General features: G+C 40.8%; 1 protein-coding gene across 3 annotated transcripts in view; it reads left to right on the forward strand.

The window, feature by feature from the left end:
- mapk8ip1b (mitogen-activated protein kinase 8 interacting protein 1b) overlaps positions 1-11,177 on the forward strand; it is an 80,309-nt gene extending 69,132 nt beyond the window's left edge. For all 3 annotated transcript variants that reach the window (XM_050046267.1, XM_050046276.1, XM_050046285.1), the window contains 6 exons: positions 1,648-1,820; positions 4,543-4,646; positions 5,384-5,500; positions 6,656-6,726; positions 7,072-7,170; positions 8,615-11,177. In XM_050046267.1, the coding sequence (XP_049902224.1) occupies positions 1,648-1,820; positions 4,543-4,646; positions 5,384-5,500; positions 6,656-6,726; positions 7,072-7,170; positions 8,615-8,687 (637 nt within the window). In that variant the 3' untranslated portion in view covers positions 8,688-11,177. The remainder of the gene's footprint in view (positions 1-1,647; positions 1,821-4,542; positions 4,647-5,383; positions 5,501-6,655; positions 6,727-7,071; positions 7,171-8,614) is intronic.
- The last annotated feature ends 7,576 nt before the right edge of the window (positions 11,178-18,753 follow it).

Raw genomic sequence — 18,753 nt, forward strand, 5'->3', positions numbered from 1 at the left:
AAAAAAAGTCATAGTATAGCATGTCGTCCAAAATAATGAAAAAAAAGTCATAGTATAGTATGTCATCCAAAAATCGTGAAAAAAAGTTATAGTATAGCATGTCGTCCAAAATAATGAAAAAAAGTCATAGTATAGCATGTCGTCCAAAATAATGAAAAAAAGTCATAGTATAGTATGTCGTCCAAAAAAGTGAAAAAATAGCATGTCATCCAAAAATCGTGAAAAAAAGTCATAGTATAGCATGTCGTCCAAAATCGTGAAAAAAAGTCATAGTATAGCATGTCGTCCAAAATCATGAAAAAACCTCATAGTATAGCTCTCGCCTCACAGCAAGAGGGTTACCTCATAGTATAGCTCTCGCCTCACAGCAAGAGGGTTGCTGGTTTGAACCCGGGATGGGGAGCCCTTCTGTGTGGAGTTTGAATGTTCTCCCTGTGTCAGCGTGGGTTTTCTCCAGGTATTAGACTCCCTCCCACAATCCAAAGACATGCAGGTTAATTGGTGACTGTAAATTGGCCGTGGGTGTGAATGGTTGTCTGGCGACCTGTCCAGGGTGTACCTCACCTCTCTCCCAATGTCAGCTGGACTAGGCTCCAGCTCCTCCACGACCCCCAACAGGATAAGCGGTTATAGAAAATGAATGAGGTGCTTATTGATAGTCTGTAATATTTTCACCTCTTGACCTTTCTGCCAGACAGCCCTTTCTGATGGGGAACTAAACTGTTATATTGCTGTCTTTATCAACACCAGACTCCTTTGTTTTTACCTCACACAACATGGGAGCTGGTAGTCTACTTCTGATGTGACTTGTCGTGTTATAGTATGACTTTCGCTCCCAAACTAGTGTGGTGTCCACAGCAGTATACCGCTTAGCTTCCATGCTGGCTGGGGGAAGCTCCTACAAAGAACTGATGACAGACAATTCTCAAACAAGGCTTGGCTTAGTCACTTGGAGGCTCTGAGGGCTGGCGGTGTAATATGTAGCTACGTTATCAGGCAGAAACCTCCGTCAAGTCACATGGGAAGACATTTTAAGAGGGGCTTAGGGGAAATAACATTTTGACACTTAAACATGTACAGCACCCAAAGTTTATATATTTGGATGTGAAAACATAAGGAACCAAATGGTAAGCTACCCAATGATATAAAAACTAACTACAACCTCCTAGCAGGATGCTCATCTCCATCAGTCATTTTTCGTGTAGTTGTTGGAGCAGAAAATGCTTCATTTCCTCATGTTTCCCCCGCTACAGTCACACTCCAGTTGGCAGTGTGGAGTTACAGCTGCTGTTTAAGACCTCAGGCTGATAGATGCATAGGGGGGAGAGAAAAACAGCAATGCAGTCATGTGAAGAGCAGCATCTTTGGGCGCTGACAGATCATATGATGTGCAGGACGTCACCCATGCATAGCTGAGAGCAGGGGGCTTGTTACAGTGCTGCAGGTTTCCAGTCTGTGTGTATAATATTCTTTATTTTTGTAGCGCCTCTGCAGCATCACATCTGACAACATTAGGCTGAATGTTTGATACCCAAAACAAAGGTTTTCAGAGAACTGTTCATGGTGCAGATGCTGCTGTGTACAGTGGTGATCCAGCTCATAAAAATCCTGTGAGGATCATCCGCATAATTACATCTGTCTTGACAGGTTTGTCCCACGCCATGACGACGAGTTGGAGCTGGAGGTGGATGATCCATTGCTGGTGGAGGTCCAGTCAGAGGATTACTGGTACGAAGGCTACAACATGCGAACTGGTGCCCGTGGGATCTTCCCAGCTTATTACGCCATAGAAGTGAGCAAGGACACAGAGAGCTACAAAGGTAATGACACTGCCATGGTTATTAATTATAAAGGGCTGAATGTGTTCGTAGAGATGCTGAAATGTCTTTGACATTAACTGAAACTGTACACAAGACCACTGTATGAGTCAGCATATCCAAGGCCAGCTTTGTCAAGGCATATTTTTTTTGCTAATTTTATAACTCTTAGTTGTGTTTGTCTCAGATTGTAGAAAAATATCATGGTTTTTAATTTCTACAGCCAATGACAAGGTGTATCACTACAGTTTCAATTTCTGACGTTCAGAAACTGGAACTGTAGTGATACACCTCATGTATTCCTGCTTGTACTATAAAGTCCTGCTCCATTTAAGCCAGCATTTGTTCCTCTAGCCTTGGCCAAACAATAAACAGTATTTCCTCAGTGGGTTACTTTAACTGGTCTTTTTGTAAAGCTAAAATCTGATCAAATGATGTTTTCTGTCCATATTCTTACATAAATGAGCATCTACCTCTGCACTGGCAGGTAAAAATCAAATACCTAATTATTTTCTTAGCATTAAGTGGAAGCTGTCGTGGGAGAATACTATAATTTATTATATATTTGTCAAAATAATTAGGTGCTGGGGCGAACACTAGCTCATCCGGTGTGCCCCATGCACAAAGGCTGTGTCCTTGCCACAGAGGCCATGGCTTCCATTCCAATCCACGGCCCTTTGCTGCACGTCATCCCCCTCTCTCCTCCTCACGCTTTAGCTGTCCTATCAAATAAAGGCAAAAAGCCCCCCAAAAAATATCTTAAAAATATAATAATTATGTCTTAAAATATAACTAACTTACAGCCATAGCTTGTCGCTTGTTGTTGGACAGAAAACTTCAGTATTTTATTAAGCCTTTATTTAGGACAAGTAAAATCACTCATTTTCAAGTGTGACCTGTATCACAGCAGCAACATCCACATACAGGGCAACAGACAATACAATACAAACATTTACATTAGATAAAAGGACATTAAGATAAAAGTGCTAAGAACAAGAAGAAGGTCAACTTGGATTACAAGAGCAAATCATAGATGCACTCTCAATATTCCTCAACAACAGTTTACTTGTAAGAGGGATCAAATCAGAAGCTAGCAGAGCAGATGTTAACCTGGTTAGGTTTGGCTGGACTTCGGCTCTGTATTCACTGGAGATCCAATAAAACTAATTGGTAAGGACTCAATACTGAAATAATAAACACAGTATCCCATTTTATTTTTTTGTTGATAAGGTTTTATTGAGGTTTTACACAAATGCATAGTGACGCTTCTTTGAGTCATTTCATGCCATGACAGTGTTGCTGAAAGCAATCTAAACTTATTAAGATCATTATTTACATTCAGAACACTTTTTTTTAAGTGAGAACAGAGACATTATACAGGAGAGCAGCAGCAGGAATGAAAAATGAAGAATGGAAATGCTTGTTGGTTAACTGACCCATCTGGTAGAACTAAAGCTGATTGTAGGTTCAGATGATGTAGAGCTGAAAATGAATCGTGATGAATCGATCAGTCAAATGACACACACACTGCTGATCCAAGTAATTTCTCAAGGAATACACAGTCTAGTTTTTAAGATTTTGTCCCACAGGATAGTAACTTTAATATCTTTGGTGTTTGGACTGTTGATGAAAAAACAAGTAGTTTGAAGATGTCACTCTGACCTTAAAGAAATTGTGCATTTTTCATCATTTTCTCTCTAATTTAGCGGCGTAACAATAATTTAAATAATAAGCAGATTCAATAATAACAAAAGTCATTTAGTTACAGCCCTGTTATGAAAGAGATTTAATTCCACCCAATTTATTTTCCCTCTTTTAATTTAAAAATGCACCCAGCTGTGCTTATATTATGAGCATGGGTGAGGAACTATTAGATTTAGACAATTATTCAATTTGGAAAGTGAGAATAATTTGTCTGATCTTCACTTTGTGAAAGCTCTAGCTGAGTATTAAAGTTGGACTTATGTTCAGATTAAAGGGACAGTTCACCCCAAAATCTGGGTGCTATTCATCAGTCTATATTATTAGATTATTACAATGTGAGGTGCTGAGTGTTGGAGATACTGTCGGTTGTCTGCCTTCTCCCTTATACGATGGAACTATCTGGCGCTCGGCTTGTGGTGCTCAAAGCGCCATCTCTACGCCCAATATCTCCAACACTCACCAACTCACATGAAAACAATCTAAACTGATAAACAGCACTACAGAGGAAAAATATGTGTTTTTGATTTGGGGGTAAACTGTTCTTTTTAAGGTCACAAAAGCACCCAGATTGACCAGGTTCAGCTCCCAGCTTTGTTGTCCCACAAACACAAGCAGTAATGTTTGTGGGCAGGACACCTGTGAGCGATCATGTACAGACGGGGCTGTGATATATGGGGTTAACATGAAGCCCTACAGGTGAAGCACGGTTACAAAAAAAACACAGGCAAAGTTATAACAGATTGTGATTTACATGTGTACGAAGTCATAGTGGAGAAGAAACAATTAACAAGTACAGAGTCACTGGTACTGATCAACAACCCCATTAACTCCCAGCAGGTATATTTTTGTTCCCGTGCTGCTGTGGAAAACAAAACTAAACTTATTTTAGTGCTGAGGTTTTAGTGGCTCTTTTAAGTGCTAAATACATTACTGCCACCTCTTCTATGTTATGATGTCTGTTGCCTTTGATTATTTCCTTGGTAGTGGATCTTATTCCATGCTTTGTCTCTTTCCTGTGCAGTGAAGAGCAGTGAATGGATGGACAGATACCGGCTCAAGTTCTTGGGCTCAGTTCAAGTCCCCTTCCACAAAGGAAACGACGTTCTGTGTGCAGCTATGCAGAAGGTATGAGGCCAATGTGGTGCACATTTCTCGACTACTATATAGTAAAGCAACATTAAGGAGAGATAAACACCATAACTACATCAGTTATTGTCCCAGAATACTTAGGGTAGAAGACGTGGCATGATGCAGTGGTTCTCAAATGGTGACGCCAGGGTCTGGAACAATTATCTTATGGCGTGATACAGGTGATAACACAGGTTATAGAAGCTACTGTGCACATATATTAATATAGGTGTGCCTTGAGATTTTGGCTTCCCTTTTGGTGTACCTTGGACTCAAAACGTTTGAAAACCACTGGCATAATGCATACAATAACACAGGAAGTACATCATAAACTGTTTAACAACTGACACGCTTCACTTTCTAAAGACAATTGAAAATGATTACACAATAACTTAATATCAAGCACTTGGAAGATGCAGAAAACATGCAGACGGCACGTGCCACCTGGGACTTACCTGATTGAATACAGGTTTATAGTAAGAATGTGCAACACACATCAAAAATCGAGGAGCTCCTGGGGAAAAAAACAGCATTAAAGTAACTTCCAAGTTAAGTTTTCAGACTTTAATTTGGCAGGAGCTCTTCAAAATCACAATTTGACTGTTTCTCATAAAAGTACTACCAACACTGTTAAAACTTAATTACTTTGGTATCATCATCTAGTATAGAATTGGGTTGCAGGTTAAAAGTGTCTTTTTACATTATAGGAGTCATCTTTCACATTTATTTTCCAGATTGCCACCAACAGAAGGATGACAGTCAAGTACAACCCGCCTTCCTCCTGCATCCTGGAGATCAGTGTGAAAGGCATCAAGCTTGCAGTTCAAGAGGATTATTATGCCTGTGACAGAGTGAGTACTCCTCCTCGTCCTCCCTCAGTCTGTCTGATGGAAAATAAATAAAGTGCTGCTTCCTGAGGTTTTGTAAAATAAGAGCTCATCTTCACACCAGAATCACATTTAACTGTTGACGTATGTCGCCCTCGTGTGGCTGTCAGTAGAGACTGCAGGCCAGGGAAGTGTTTGTTTTTTTTAGGTGGAGATTAAACCTATTTTCATCCTGAGCACTTTTAAACTTCTGTTCCTCAATATTTCAGAGAGAAACATTGTATTATTTTAACTAGTGCAGTTATGTGAAAGCTGTTTAGATGAAGACTTTACATGCTTAACATATAAACTATGACCTGTGTAATGCACATACTAGTTTCCACTCCACATGGGCTTATCAGAAAAAAAATGTTGTTGCAGTGAACATCTAACACAAAAAGGCCCCTGTCCTAAAACACAACTCATATTTTAAAGTCATCCGACCAAAAATTAACAGTGATCAAAGACATTTAAAGTACAACCCTAAAACAATCAGACCAATAAAACATAACAGTGACTTCAGTCTCATTGAAATCACATAAGAAAAAAAGCCTTTTCTATTCAGTCTTGTATTTGTGGTTAATGGTATGAAAAAAAAAAAACCAAAAGTGTGCATACATAAAAACACATTCAATTGTGCACAGAGATCTTTGACTTTTGTCATAGACCATTTTATGATCATGTCCCAGGAATGGGATATTAACTTTTTTGTCCACCTGCCACTGTGGCATGTTAGATGTCCTCTCAGAAAACCAGTGCGGTTTGGCAGTACTTTGATCTAGAAAATGAATTCAGCAGCAATTCATCTTTTTGAGATGTTCTGTTATTTGTTAACTTTAAGTGAGTTGTTGTCAGATAATGTGCAGGTTTACATTCATATTGCACGGAGCAAAATGCCTCTCATTTCAGCTGAAACTTAATTATAAATTAATGTTGTTTTATTAACTTTAAAGTGAACTGCTATCATTTCTGTCAGATAATCTGCAAGGTTCAATGTGCCCCACATTTCAGGGGCAACTTATTTTAGATGTTATTTTAGTGGTTAACTTTTGACTGAGTTGCCGTCATGTTCACTTTCATACCGCACGGTGCAAAGTGCAAAATAAGCAGACATTTATTCTTCCTCTTTTCTGTTCACAGAGTAACGAGTGCAGTCACTTCTTCCAGTTAAAGAATGTCTCCTTCTGCGGCTATCACCCCAAAAACAGCAAGTAAGTAAAGACTGAGAACTCCAATCAGGGACTGTAATGCCATGTCAAATTTTCTGTATTGTGTCACCAGAATACAACAAAGACCGTAAGAAACTGTCATGTTTTCACCCTCTGCTAGTGCTCATCTGCAGAGACCAAACATTAAGTCACCACAAGGTGTCGCTAGAAGTCAACAAATGTACCAGACTTCAGACATAGACTGGATCTTGACTGCCTACTGATCAAATGTGAAACTTTATCATTAATACATGACAGAAAGAATGAACTATTCATCAAATAAAGGCGATGAAAATACCGGTTGCCCACTCTGAGGTGCCTAATCTGTGTTCTCCGTCTTCTCTGCAGGTATTTTGGTTTCATTACGAAGCACCCAGCGGACCAGAGATTTGCCTGCCATGTGTTTGTGTCTGAGGACTCCACTAAACCTCTTGCAGAGTCAGTAGGGTGAGTAAGACTTTCTGTGCATTAGCTAAGATATGAAAGTCCAGGTAAAGCAAAAACAAATAGGTGCAATGAGTCTGTCACACCACAGAGAAACGTGTCAGTAACCACCCAGTCAAATGTGAATGATTAAAAAAAATTGCCATGTGTATAAAACTAACTTTCAAAATCATGAAAAAACAAAACAAAAACAGTATTCTCTGCTCTGAGATGCTGGAGGTGTGTCTGCTGAAGGAGCTGAACAATGATCGAGCTGCTGCAAAGTGGCAGACTTTTGTTAGAAGCTAACTCAGCAGCACAAAGCGCACACACACACACACACACACACTCGCACCCCAAGCTGGAGAAAGAGCCTCCACACAGCTCTTGTTAGCAATTATTTCTACAGGTCTACAGGTCTACAGGTTAAAAAGACAAAGATAGTTAGAAGCTAAAGCCGAACTATAGGCTACAGATCACAGTGTAAAAGTGAACCACCACATCACTGCTGATCGCCACACAAGACAATGAATATAAAGGGAAACTTTGCTGATATTGAACCAGCTGTGTGGCATCGCAGTGTGTGCAGATGAACCGTGTTTGGCTTCACCCCCGTGCCACTGCCAGCAACCAGACTTCTGCCGCTGGACAGGCAGGGATCTCTAAACAACATTCATCTGCGCACACTGCAATGACACACAGCTGGTTGAATATCAGCAAAGTTTCCCTGCTTCCCTTCACTGGTTCCTGTACAGCAGGGTCGGTCTTTGTTTCACTGTTATAATCATTACAAAGCAAAAGCAGCATGTGTATACATTCAGTAGGCTACATCTTCAGTAGCTAGCTAGCTAACCCTACACTGTTCAGGGTTTGATTTTGGTTTTGGAACAGGGAAGAAACGTATATCTTTTTCTAACCTCTCCAGGTAACAAGTATCATTAATACACAACGTGCCCCAGGCACAACATTTAGCTCCAAATCCACAAAACCAGCCTGAAAATCAAGGAAATCTGAAACGGCTGCTTTAGAGTCAGTGGAGCACAGCTGTGTTGCTGGACCCTGGTCTGAGCCAGGGATTAAGCGAAGGGTCAATTGATAGCTTGAAACATAAATTTTGAACAGTTCACCAGCATCCTGACAGTTACAAAAGCATGCCTTTAGAGCACCTATAAGAAATCACCACGGCAGAAGACAGCATATACACAACGTCCAGAAACAACTGTCGTGTATATTCACGTAAACGCCAGCATCAACAATTAATGATGTAATGATGAAGGGTTGTCCCTTCTACCCTCACCCTCTATGCCATGTGACTCTGTTCCCAGGGACAGGGTGACAAAATGACGTGTAGATGTAAAAGTAATATGTGGAATCTGACCTTTGACTCTCAACTGGGCGCTGTAAGAAAAAGAGTGTGTACTTTTAGTGAGTGCTAGAAATGACTGAAGTCCATGTCTCTGTTTTGCAGGAAAGCCTTCCAATTGTACTATAAAGAGTTTGTGGAGTTCTCGTGCCCCACAGAGGACATCTACCTGGAATAGCCCTGCCCTGCCTTCAACCACAGCCCTGTACAGTACACTGTATCATAACATAATGTTGCATGAAGGACAGACATATCTAAAATAAAAAAGAAGAAGAAAAATTCAAAAACTAACACATCTGACAAAAAAAAGCAGGAAAAGAAGGATCATGTTTTGGAACTGTGGTGAAACCTCTGTGCAGCAAGAAGAGATGAAAATGAGCCAAAGGAGGAGTATCTCGAGGGAAGAAAATATGCAAAATGGAGTCAGTGATAAGGTGGTGACCGCAGGCTGTCAGTGGAAAGCACAAACATTTTATCACCGCAGCCTTGGCAGCACTAATTAGCCTGTAGCGTCATCTCAGCAGGTGCAACACTGAAAGCCCTGGAGCCGTACTAGACTGCACCAGCTTGTTTTTGCACTTGACAAAAGAAAAACAGCAGCTGAGATTTGGAAAAATTTCCACATGATGAGTTTGCTTCGACTTTAAACATTTAGGGTCTGAGCACAAGGCGGGTGTATATTTACTGAATAAAATCCTCACACTGAAAATGTACACTAAGCGATAAAAATCCATGTAGGTACAGAGACCTTTATCCTCGTAGCACACCAGGTGTGAAGGTGATATCCACATTGTTTAGTGGCAACAAAAAAACACCCGAAAACACTGTTAGAAAAGCAGCTACAGGTGATGTTCTGTGCATTTTGGGGTCACTTTTAGATGTTTGGTGAAGAATGCAGACAATTTCATCAGCTGTTTGACAGCATAAAAATTGTGTAACTTTTGGAGCATCACCTGAAAACAACAGGTTTTGGTGTCCCTAAGGCTCTCTACACATGGTCTGCAGTATGAGCTGTGCACACAGCAATGTGAGGCTCAGAGTCAGGTGCACCAATGTGTGCAAAGTAGCAGGAAGACACAGTGTATTTCAGTTTAACACAAAGATGGGAAAGAGCCTGATTAGAGGTGAAACGATTAGTCAAATTCTAGATAAGGCGATCCACAAAGTTAGTCAGCAATCTTTGTGTTACCCAGTTAATCATCGCCGTATTTTTTAAGCAAAAATGTTAAAAGAAAATCTCTGGTTTCAGCTTCTCAAATTTTATTTTTTGCTGGTTTTCTTGGTCTTATCTGATTTTAAACCTAATATTTTGGGCACATTTGGATAAAAACAACAATTTAAATATGTCAACTTAGGCTTTGGGAAATTGTGATTGCCATTTTTACTTTTTTCAGACATTTTATGGTAAATAATTCATTGATAATGAAAATAGTTAGTTAAAGCCTTACACCCAATGATCAGGAAGGGTTTAGGTACATTAAAGTTTTTATTCCTTCATGGGTCACTCTAAAACAAGGTCAACATTGTAAGTGACTGATTGGAGGTGTAATCTACAAGTGGTGTACAACGCCCAAGGTAGCACAGCTTCGAGGTGTGGCATGTTTATTTTCTCCATTGGCAAACAGTAACCGTGCAATTAATTATCTGCTGCAGATCACGTGTGGAGGTCCTTGTGCTGTGTTCACACTACAAGACACAGAGACAATGTGCCCGACTACATTATTGCCAAGTCGTCATTTAAGTGTTGTTCAAGAGCTCATTAACACGGTTGTCACCACAGGCTTGTGTGTGTGCTACTTGGCACAAAGCGCTTCAACTAAACATCCTCTAAAGTTTGTATTTGGACATAAAATGTCTATGCTTGTAATCAGTGTCTGAGCCCCATTTTTACATCACATTTCGCCGCTCCATGCATCCCTGTGTGCTTGTGTCTCGTCTCTTGTAACTAAGCTAGATGACATAGCATTCTGGGAAATGTAGGCATTTACTAATTGGAGTAAAATGAGAAAAAGCAGGGTAGACAACACTGAATCCCAAATATCTCCTGAAATGCACTCAGCATCACTTGTCTGTGATTTAGGGGAAAAAAACAACAGTGTGAGGTGTTTAAGTGTGGATTTTTCCTTTCAAACTGTTTAGCAGCTTCTACTGGTACTACAGTGCTATGCGAAATAGCCCCCACAATTTGCCTAGTAAAGCCTTTAGCCCTGAGTTCCTAGTCTGTGTGTTCTAACTAGGTAAAAAATCAGTGACGTCGATGTTAAATCAGAGGGGGAAAACATCAGGCTAGGCTTTTTGGTGGTTCAAGACGAGGTACGACATACAGGATTCTCTTTCATGTGGTGTTCTCTGCTCCCCATAGTTTCCACATCAGAAATACTACATGCTCTCAGTGTGGCGGTGGTAAGGTAATAAGGCTGATCCTCGCTGCGGTAGGTACAGGTGCTGACAAGGGAGCAAAAGCAAAACTCTGGTGTCTTCATAACTTCACTAGTAGTGCCTCTTTTTCATCAGATCATTGCAACCTTCCTCAGTTAACACTATCACATTTTAAGGGATTGCCATTGAGTGCGTGTTGAGTGTAGTTTGAATGCAAATGGTGATGGAGGAATATGTTTGATCTGACTTGAGCTTTTTTTTCCCCACTGCAATAAATGTGCTGTACCTATGCTGTCACGGGTCGTATTTCAGAACACTGAAATTGTGCTGACAATGAGCCTTTGTCAATTTCCCCAAGTAAGAAGTTAAACTGAAGAGAGAGAGAGATTCAACCAAAACCAAGAAGATTCTCTGGTAAATGTGATACACTTATATAGGAGGTAAATATGCACATGTGCTAAGTCTATTCTGTTATAATACATCCATGTAAGTAAGTATTTCACTGCAGGAAAGGTGGTCTTTTCATAAAATTGGGCTGTCTGTGCAGTAGAAAGATGCAGATACTTTTGAAGTTGGTGCTACAGACCAGAGAAAACAGGAAATCCATCTTTCAGAGCTGATCAGCTCAGACTGGGTCAACCGATTAATATCCAACCCCACAGCTCGTACTCCACAAACTGCTGCTGAGGTAAAATAAACTCCAAGAACCTGTGCTGCATTCACAGACCTGCAAAAACCTCCAAATTCAAAGAGGGGGCAGAATGATACAAACGGACGCACCCACGGTTCAATATTCTCGATTAATGTAAAAATCAATATCAGACAAAATAAACTAGAGCTGTCTATCTTTGGATTGAAAGTTTGTAATCATTATGTGTTCTGAACAGGGGCTCAAATGATTACCACTCTTTTGTTTTTTAAATCATGGTGGGTACAGCATGGATACAGCACAGTTGTACTGCAGTGGGAAAACTCACAGAAAGGGTGCTTCCTGCATCACTTACCACTAACACTAATTTGTAACAGATTATTTTGTGTGATCTATATTTAACAGAAGAAGAAATATCTGTGAAGGAAAGATGAATTAATGAAGAATGCGGAAATTGTCGATTCAGCCATCTCCCCAGTCCCCACTGTTTGTTCCTTTCAACAACAACAACAAAAAATCAGAAATCTGAACAAAGTAAATGAGTCGTCTGCTGTTGCTGATCAAAGCCATCATGTTCCCATCGAGAGATCAATACTGACTTTTATATGAGTTCTTTTCTCAAGAGCCGATCAGGCAGACAGAAGAAAATGTACTGTAGTGGGGGCTATACAAAGGGTGTATAGACATGCCATATATAAATAAATAATTTAATATCTGTAATTATAAATATTACGTTGTATTGATTCAACATGTAGTATGTGAAATTTCTCTTTATTTTGGAATTTTTTTAGGTGTGAACTATTCTTTATTTAAAAATTTTAATGCAGAGCTCATGGTGTCCTGTCGTTATTACACACACACACATCTATATCACTTTGCTTGTGACGTCCTGGTGTTGATTATCAGCGGATGATCTGACTGGCCACGCTGCTGCCTGACTACAACTCTAATGATGTTACGATATCCCTACATCTAGCTGACTTGGTAACTAATAAAGTAACTCACAATAGTTGCTGTAGTTTTGCATGTTGACATTGCTTCTTTACATTTGATATCATACATCCGTGCACTGCCCAGATGGAGGGCAGGCAACAGGAGACAAAAACTACCAACACTGAATAAATGCCCATGGTCTGCACTGTTTATGGCTGTTCCAATCAATCAAATTGGGAAAAAACAAGGGCAACTTCAAGTCCAGAAAATAGAAGGACGTAAAAGGGATAAGTTTAAACCAAAAAAAAGTGACTGAGCTCCCGTAGATCACCATAATTCGCTCCTTTTTGGTCTCCCTCTCAAGTCCATCTACAAACGTCACCTGACCCAGAGCTCTGCTGCTGGCACCATCATCAGAACCCCCTCCATCAATCACATCACTCCAGTCCTCCTGCAGCTTCACTGGCTCCCTGTTAAACACCGCATTGACTTCAAAATCTTACTCCTCACCTTTAAGGCCATCCACTACCTCGCTCCTCTGTACTTCTCCCAACTCTTGCACATCCTCACCCCCACCCACACTCTCAGGTCTTCCTCTTTCATCCACCTCACTGTCCCACCAGTCCGTCTGACCACCATGGGGTCTAGAGCCTTCAGCCGCTCTGCCCCCAGATTGCAGACGCTATAGGCCTACTGTACACTGGTTGGAGACTCAATCTACTCTGTGAAGGATTTTAGGATTTTATTAGGCCCTGTTTGTTTGCTTTCTTTTGAAGAAGATAGTACAGAGGGGAGAGATGACATACAACACAGTCCTACAGCAGGACCCAAACTGGGGTTATTGCAAAACATAGTCTTAGATATCTCAGTCACCTAGGGCGCCATGTTTTGTCAGTACAGCTGGGTGTCAGTGAAAAAGTTACGATAACAGTAGCACGACCAGCACCCTTAAAAACCATCTGACACCAATCGAGTACTTCTTTTAATACCTGTTTTATGAATGAAAGCATTTAAGAATGTCATCTCAGCACGCTGAACTGCCAACTCCATCAAATACACCACACTCATGACACCACAGACTGTATGGGTTGTAGCTGCTGTGTAGTGGGCTAATTGCACATCACATTAAATCAAAGGCCTGTGGTGATCAGCTGCGATCAAAAACATACCAATTGTCTTTTTTCTTTTTTTAGATCTAGGAATAGAAAGGATTTAAGGCAGGTATCGTTTGACTGGAGAAGTTTCAACACTACCTGGCGCTGGGTTACTTTGGTTAATAGCTTAAAGCCAGTGGTGAAATGGAGGGTATACACTGGTATATGGGGTATGTCCTCCACTTTTTCTGGCCGTTTACAGTTGACCCACCTATAAGCCAAAAAGCCATTGGAATGCATAGAAGAGTATACCCACTTCCTCCCTAGTAATCTACCCATCTACATAGTAAAACACCCAGCTCATCAACTACCACTCCACTACTGCTTAAAGGCATTGAGTCCACACAGTGGATATCCAGGTCAAGACTTCCTTTTCTGTATATCAGTCATTTTGGCTCATCTGTATAAGTAATAAACACATGATGGAGGGGTTTTTGTTTGTTTTGTTTAATAGTCCTCAAAAGGATCAAAACACAGGGACATGGGCACAATCAATACGTTTTTGCTGTTTTTATTTTGTAATGTTTTTTTTCCTCTTCAGGTTATCCTGCCTGCAGGACAGATCAGCTTCATTTATTCACATCAGGATCTGCTGTGTTTCTGTTAGTAGTATTCATCCTCAAGGTTAGGTTGATACGGATTTTCAGCGTGGGGTGGCAGAGGAGGAGGGAGGGGCCTCTCACCGTAATCTGCTGCAACACATTAATAAAATAAGTATAGAAAGCACCCCATTAATGTTTAATCATTTTGACTTCTGCATTTTATCAGTGTTCCTTTTGTTCAGTGTTTATTTTGGATACAAAGCACTTGGTACCTTGTTGACAAAAGCGTTATGTAATTAAAGATAACGAGTTACGAAGCAACCTCAATAAAATCATATGCGGCTTTCTCACCATCAGTAACGATAACGTGGTGTTTGAAGAGGCTGGGGTCAAAGAGCACCTCTAACTCGGCAGTACCTTCATCAGCTCTGCTGAAGACACAACACCAGATGAAAACAGAACGCCTTTACACGCTGTGTGTTTACTTGCGTATAAGAGAGGGAAAGGAACTACTATGTTTACAGTGTGTGCACAAAAACTGATCAAGGGCACTTCCCCAGAAAATGGAACAATGGTGCTGCCCCATCATAAATGCACGCCCTCCAGCCACTGTTACATCCTGTTTAATAGTTAACTTTCTTTCTCAAACATAAAATTGGAGTATGGTTAATAGTCAGACATAATCCATAACCATGGCACCGAGATTGCAGCTACAGTGACTTGGAAAACACAAATATGGCACTTAAAGCCCAACTCCAGTCAGTTTTACTTCCTGTTTAACACTTGAGTTTCTTTCTAAACGGAGAATGAGGATGTTCTTTAACAGTCAGACGGGAGCAAGGTCCAGCCCTCATGATGTTTTCTGCTACCTTTTTTCATTATTATTTCCTGTTAGTCTACACCTTATAGTTTTCTGCTCTGATAAGTTTAAGTATATTTGTGCTTTAAAACCTGCCAGTCAATTCAGCATCCTCTTAAACTTCTAAATCCACTTACAATTAAACAAAATCAGAAATCAGAAATATGGCTACATCTGGTTGAAACAGCTATTTTGAATTTGGGAATGTCAGGCATGGATTCAGCATCCTCAATAACCCCCAAACCACTCCAATACTGTTCAAAATCAAAATCAAGAAAAGGACAAAGGCTTTAAACATCTCACAAACAAGACAAGAGCACAACATGCTGACCCTCTCTCTCTCACTAGAGGTGAGCCACAATTTGGCTGCTGCTGCTATGAGGAGCCACGGCACCATTCGCCTGCAGCAGTACACCCCAGGACAGATGGAAGTGTTGCCGAGGTCCGCCGTTTGAAACGTAGTTTGAAATGTTCACGAGGTGCACTGTCCACCAGCACTGGCCCGTCTCGCCTCAGCTCCCAGCATCGGCACCGCCCTGGGCAGCACTGTGACTCCCTTTATTTTTTTGCTGTAATCTGGACTTTTCTCTCGTTGCTGCGTGGAGAAGTTCTGTGTGTCTGGGCGGAAAGGTGAGTGCTTCCCAGTGTCCAGATCTGATAAAGGCCAGTGCTGGTGGACGGTGCAAACCCTCATAACATCCTGCATCTGTAAACAGTGGACCTCAGCAACATGTCCATCCATCCTGAGGTGCGCTGTGGCCACGAGACGGTAAAGATGAGAGTGAGTTCACCTTTTTACCACCCATACAAATGCCATTATGAAAATTAGCATCATAATAATTTAAGATGGAGAAAACTGAAATAAATTGAAGACCCTCCGCTAGCTAATGCAATAAGTCAGGGTAGCTAACTAATGTTACACCTAACTGACCGCCAATGGGATAATCAGACATACACAGAGATATGACGAAGGCTATCATACTACAATTATGGTAGAAAACAACACAAGTCGGCTATGTTATGACAGTGCACCGGATGATGCATGACCTGCAGCTTCTCCAACAATCATACGTCGTCTTCCAGTTAGCAAAAATCTCTTTTAAGTTATTTGTCCAAACATATTTGGCAAACAGTGTGGCCAATGTTACAGCAGCACTTAGTCATTATAACCACATTACTGATAATTGTTTATCAAAAATCTCACTGTATAAATATTCTGTGAAAGCACCAATAGTCAACCCTACAATATCACTGCAATATAGATATCGATGTTTTTGGTCAAAAGTATTGTGATATTTGATTTTCTCCATATTGCCCAGCTCTACTTTGTGGCTATGTAGCATATGATGAGGGACATCGGGAAACTGACTGACCACCACTCAGTGGAGCATGGACATCAACGTGTTAGTCAGAGGTGACCAGCAAAGAGAAGCTCATGAAGACTCTGTTTCTCCGCTGTACACTGAAAATAATAGGGCGTATGTTTATGTACCAATGTTGGTGCTGAATTGTGAAGGAAAACAAGTCTTTTCTTGGAAACCTATTAGTCATTCTTGTGTGGCTCCTAAAAGATAAATGGTCACTTGTGTTTGCAGAAGGTCATTAAGTGTATGCAACACTGGTGAGTGCTGTGCAGAAAGGTGCAGAAACAGAGATAAGGTGGAGAACTTAGTGTTTACGAAACCCAGTCTGACCACATCCTGAACAGAACGCCTTAAACAAATTTCAGAGTGGCAGCTCAATGTCTCCAGCCCAAAGTCATATTTTTGTGTATAATTAATAGAGGTGATTTTTCCAACAACAAACTTTCAGCGAGCTAAAATGTCTTTTTCTGCTCAAAATTATCTCATGTGTGTCTGCTTAGACTTGAATGATCAGTTCCAATGAACTATCTGGCCCATCCCTAACTCTGACATTACAGGTACGACTCCAAGGTCCATTTTGTATTTTGATATCCTCCTCAACTGTGGTAGCAGCTGCTGCACCAAGTATTAAAAGCAGAAAACTGTCTGACTACAGCCCTAGTCTGTGCCTCTTGTACACAGCTGCTGATGGCATCACCAAGCCTGATGAGTACCATAAAACAACTTTACATACATGAACAAGACGTATTTCTCTACAGTGGCAGTAAACACAACACATGGGCCACTGATAACTGATGTGAGCTTTACAAGATATTTAGGGCCCTTAAACAACTCCATTAACCATTATAAAGCACAGCTATCTATAGCATAGCACCTATCCCCAGTATAACACGTGTACCCACACAGTGACTCTCTCAAAGGGCCATAAGTGCTTCTAATGACTGTCAACACTCCACTTTCTGTCTTCAGTAGAGAAACAGAGACTCTAACAGAAGCTTCTCAACGCTGGTTAACTCTGACTCCAGAAAAGTAACCAAGTGTGCACACATCCAGGCAAAAGTACACAGGTGCAAGACAAAAAAATCTCCAGGTCCGAAAGAAGATCTGCTAACTGTTGGCAATGTGGTGATCCGCAAGATCTTCCTCAAGTCAGACTGGTTAGCTCTGACTACTGGCTCTACATCAATGCCTATGCTACACTCAGCAGTGGTCAGTCAGTAGGGATGTTTATCATTTAGAAAACTTCTTCCTCAGACGTTGAACTGACCGTTCACCAGGAAGAGAGCAGCTCCAGAGACGGCAGCAACAAAAAGTTTTCTGCTCTTTGACTGGTGAAGCTTAGATACTACCTGGTACTGGGTTATTTCAGGCAATAGCTTGAAAGTATCGAATACCAATACCCAGCCCTTTCAGTCAGTGCCCCCTGTGTCAACTGACCCATCTGTGTCACAAACTATGTACCAAAGCCCTCCTACAGTCTTTCCCCCCTTACTTCTCTGATGCATTTTTTAAAAATATACTGGGATGGAAGGTTCTTACAGAATTTGAAGGTCTTACGTTGGATGCTCTCTGTCTACATGAGATCTGTTAAATATGGAACTCAGTCACATCATGTAAACAGACCACACACCTAGCAGCTGTGGTCTCAGAGTAACCACCAGACTTAATACAGGAAGTCCAGGAAACCAAGTTAAATTATAATAGCACAGAAAACTGTCAGAGGTCCAAACTGCTGCCTCGACATGTTCACATGATTGTTTTCTTTTAAATAATACCTTTATCTCATCAACAGGAGCCCCCTTCCCCTCCTCCGATTAAATGCCAATACAAAACAAAAACTCAGCATTTACTGGACAATGATGATGGTGATTCTTGTGTTACTCTTAACAGGAAAAAAGTAAAGCATAAAGTACAAATAAAGACTCACCTGCTCAGCACAGGTGCAGAGAGACCTCCACCAACAAAGCAAATGAGGAGGGTTATGATGTATCCACTGATCATCATCATTATGTTTGGAGGTGTTGTGAACGGGAAGCCTTGAGCAAACTACTGCATCAACTCACAAGAGAAGTTTGATTCTAAATTTCCTTCAAATCATAATTAACTAGGACACACTTGGAATGTTTACATTTAACAATGTGAGTGATCATGTAATTACTTTTTTGTGAACAGAGCACAAAGACAAAACTTATACATGTAAAGTGGGCGTGATTTTTGGACACATTTGTGTGCACCTTGTTCAACTGATGCCACATAAAGTTTGCCTCTTGCACTCTAATGTTTCTGTACCGCTGTGGGTGCTAAAACATGGAGAAAAGCGGGGCACACTTCTAGTATAAGAACAACTTCAATGTGACACCAACA

The sequence above is a fragment of the Epinephelus moara genome, chromosome 1, assembly GCF_006386435.1.
Source record: "Epinephelus moara isolate mb chromosome 1, YSFRI_EMoa_1.0, whole genome shotgun sequence".
NCBI classification, from domain to species: Eukaryota; Metazoa; Chordata; class Actinopteri; order Perciformes; family Serranidae; genus Epinephelus; species Epinephelus moara.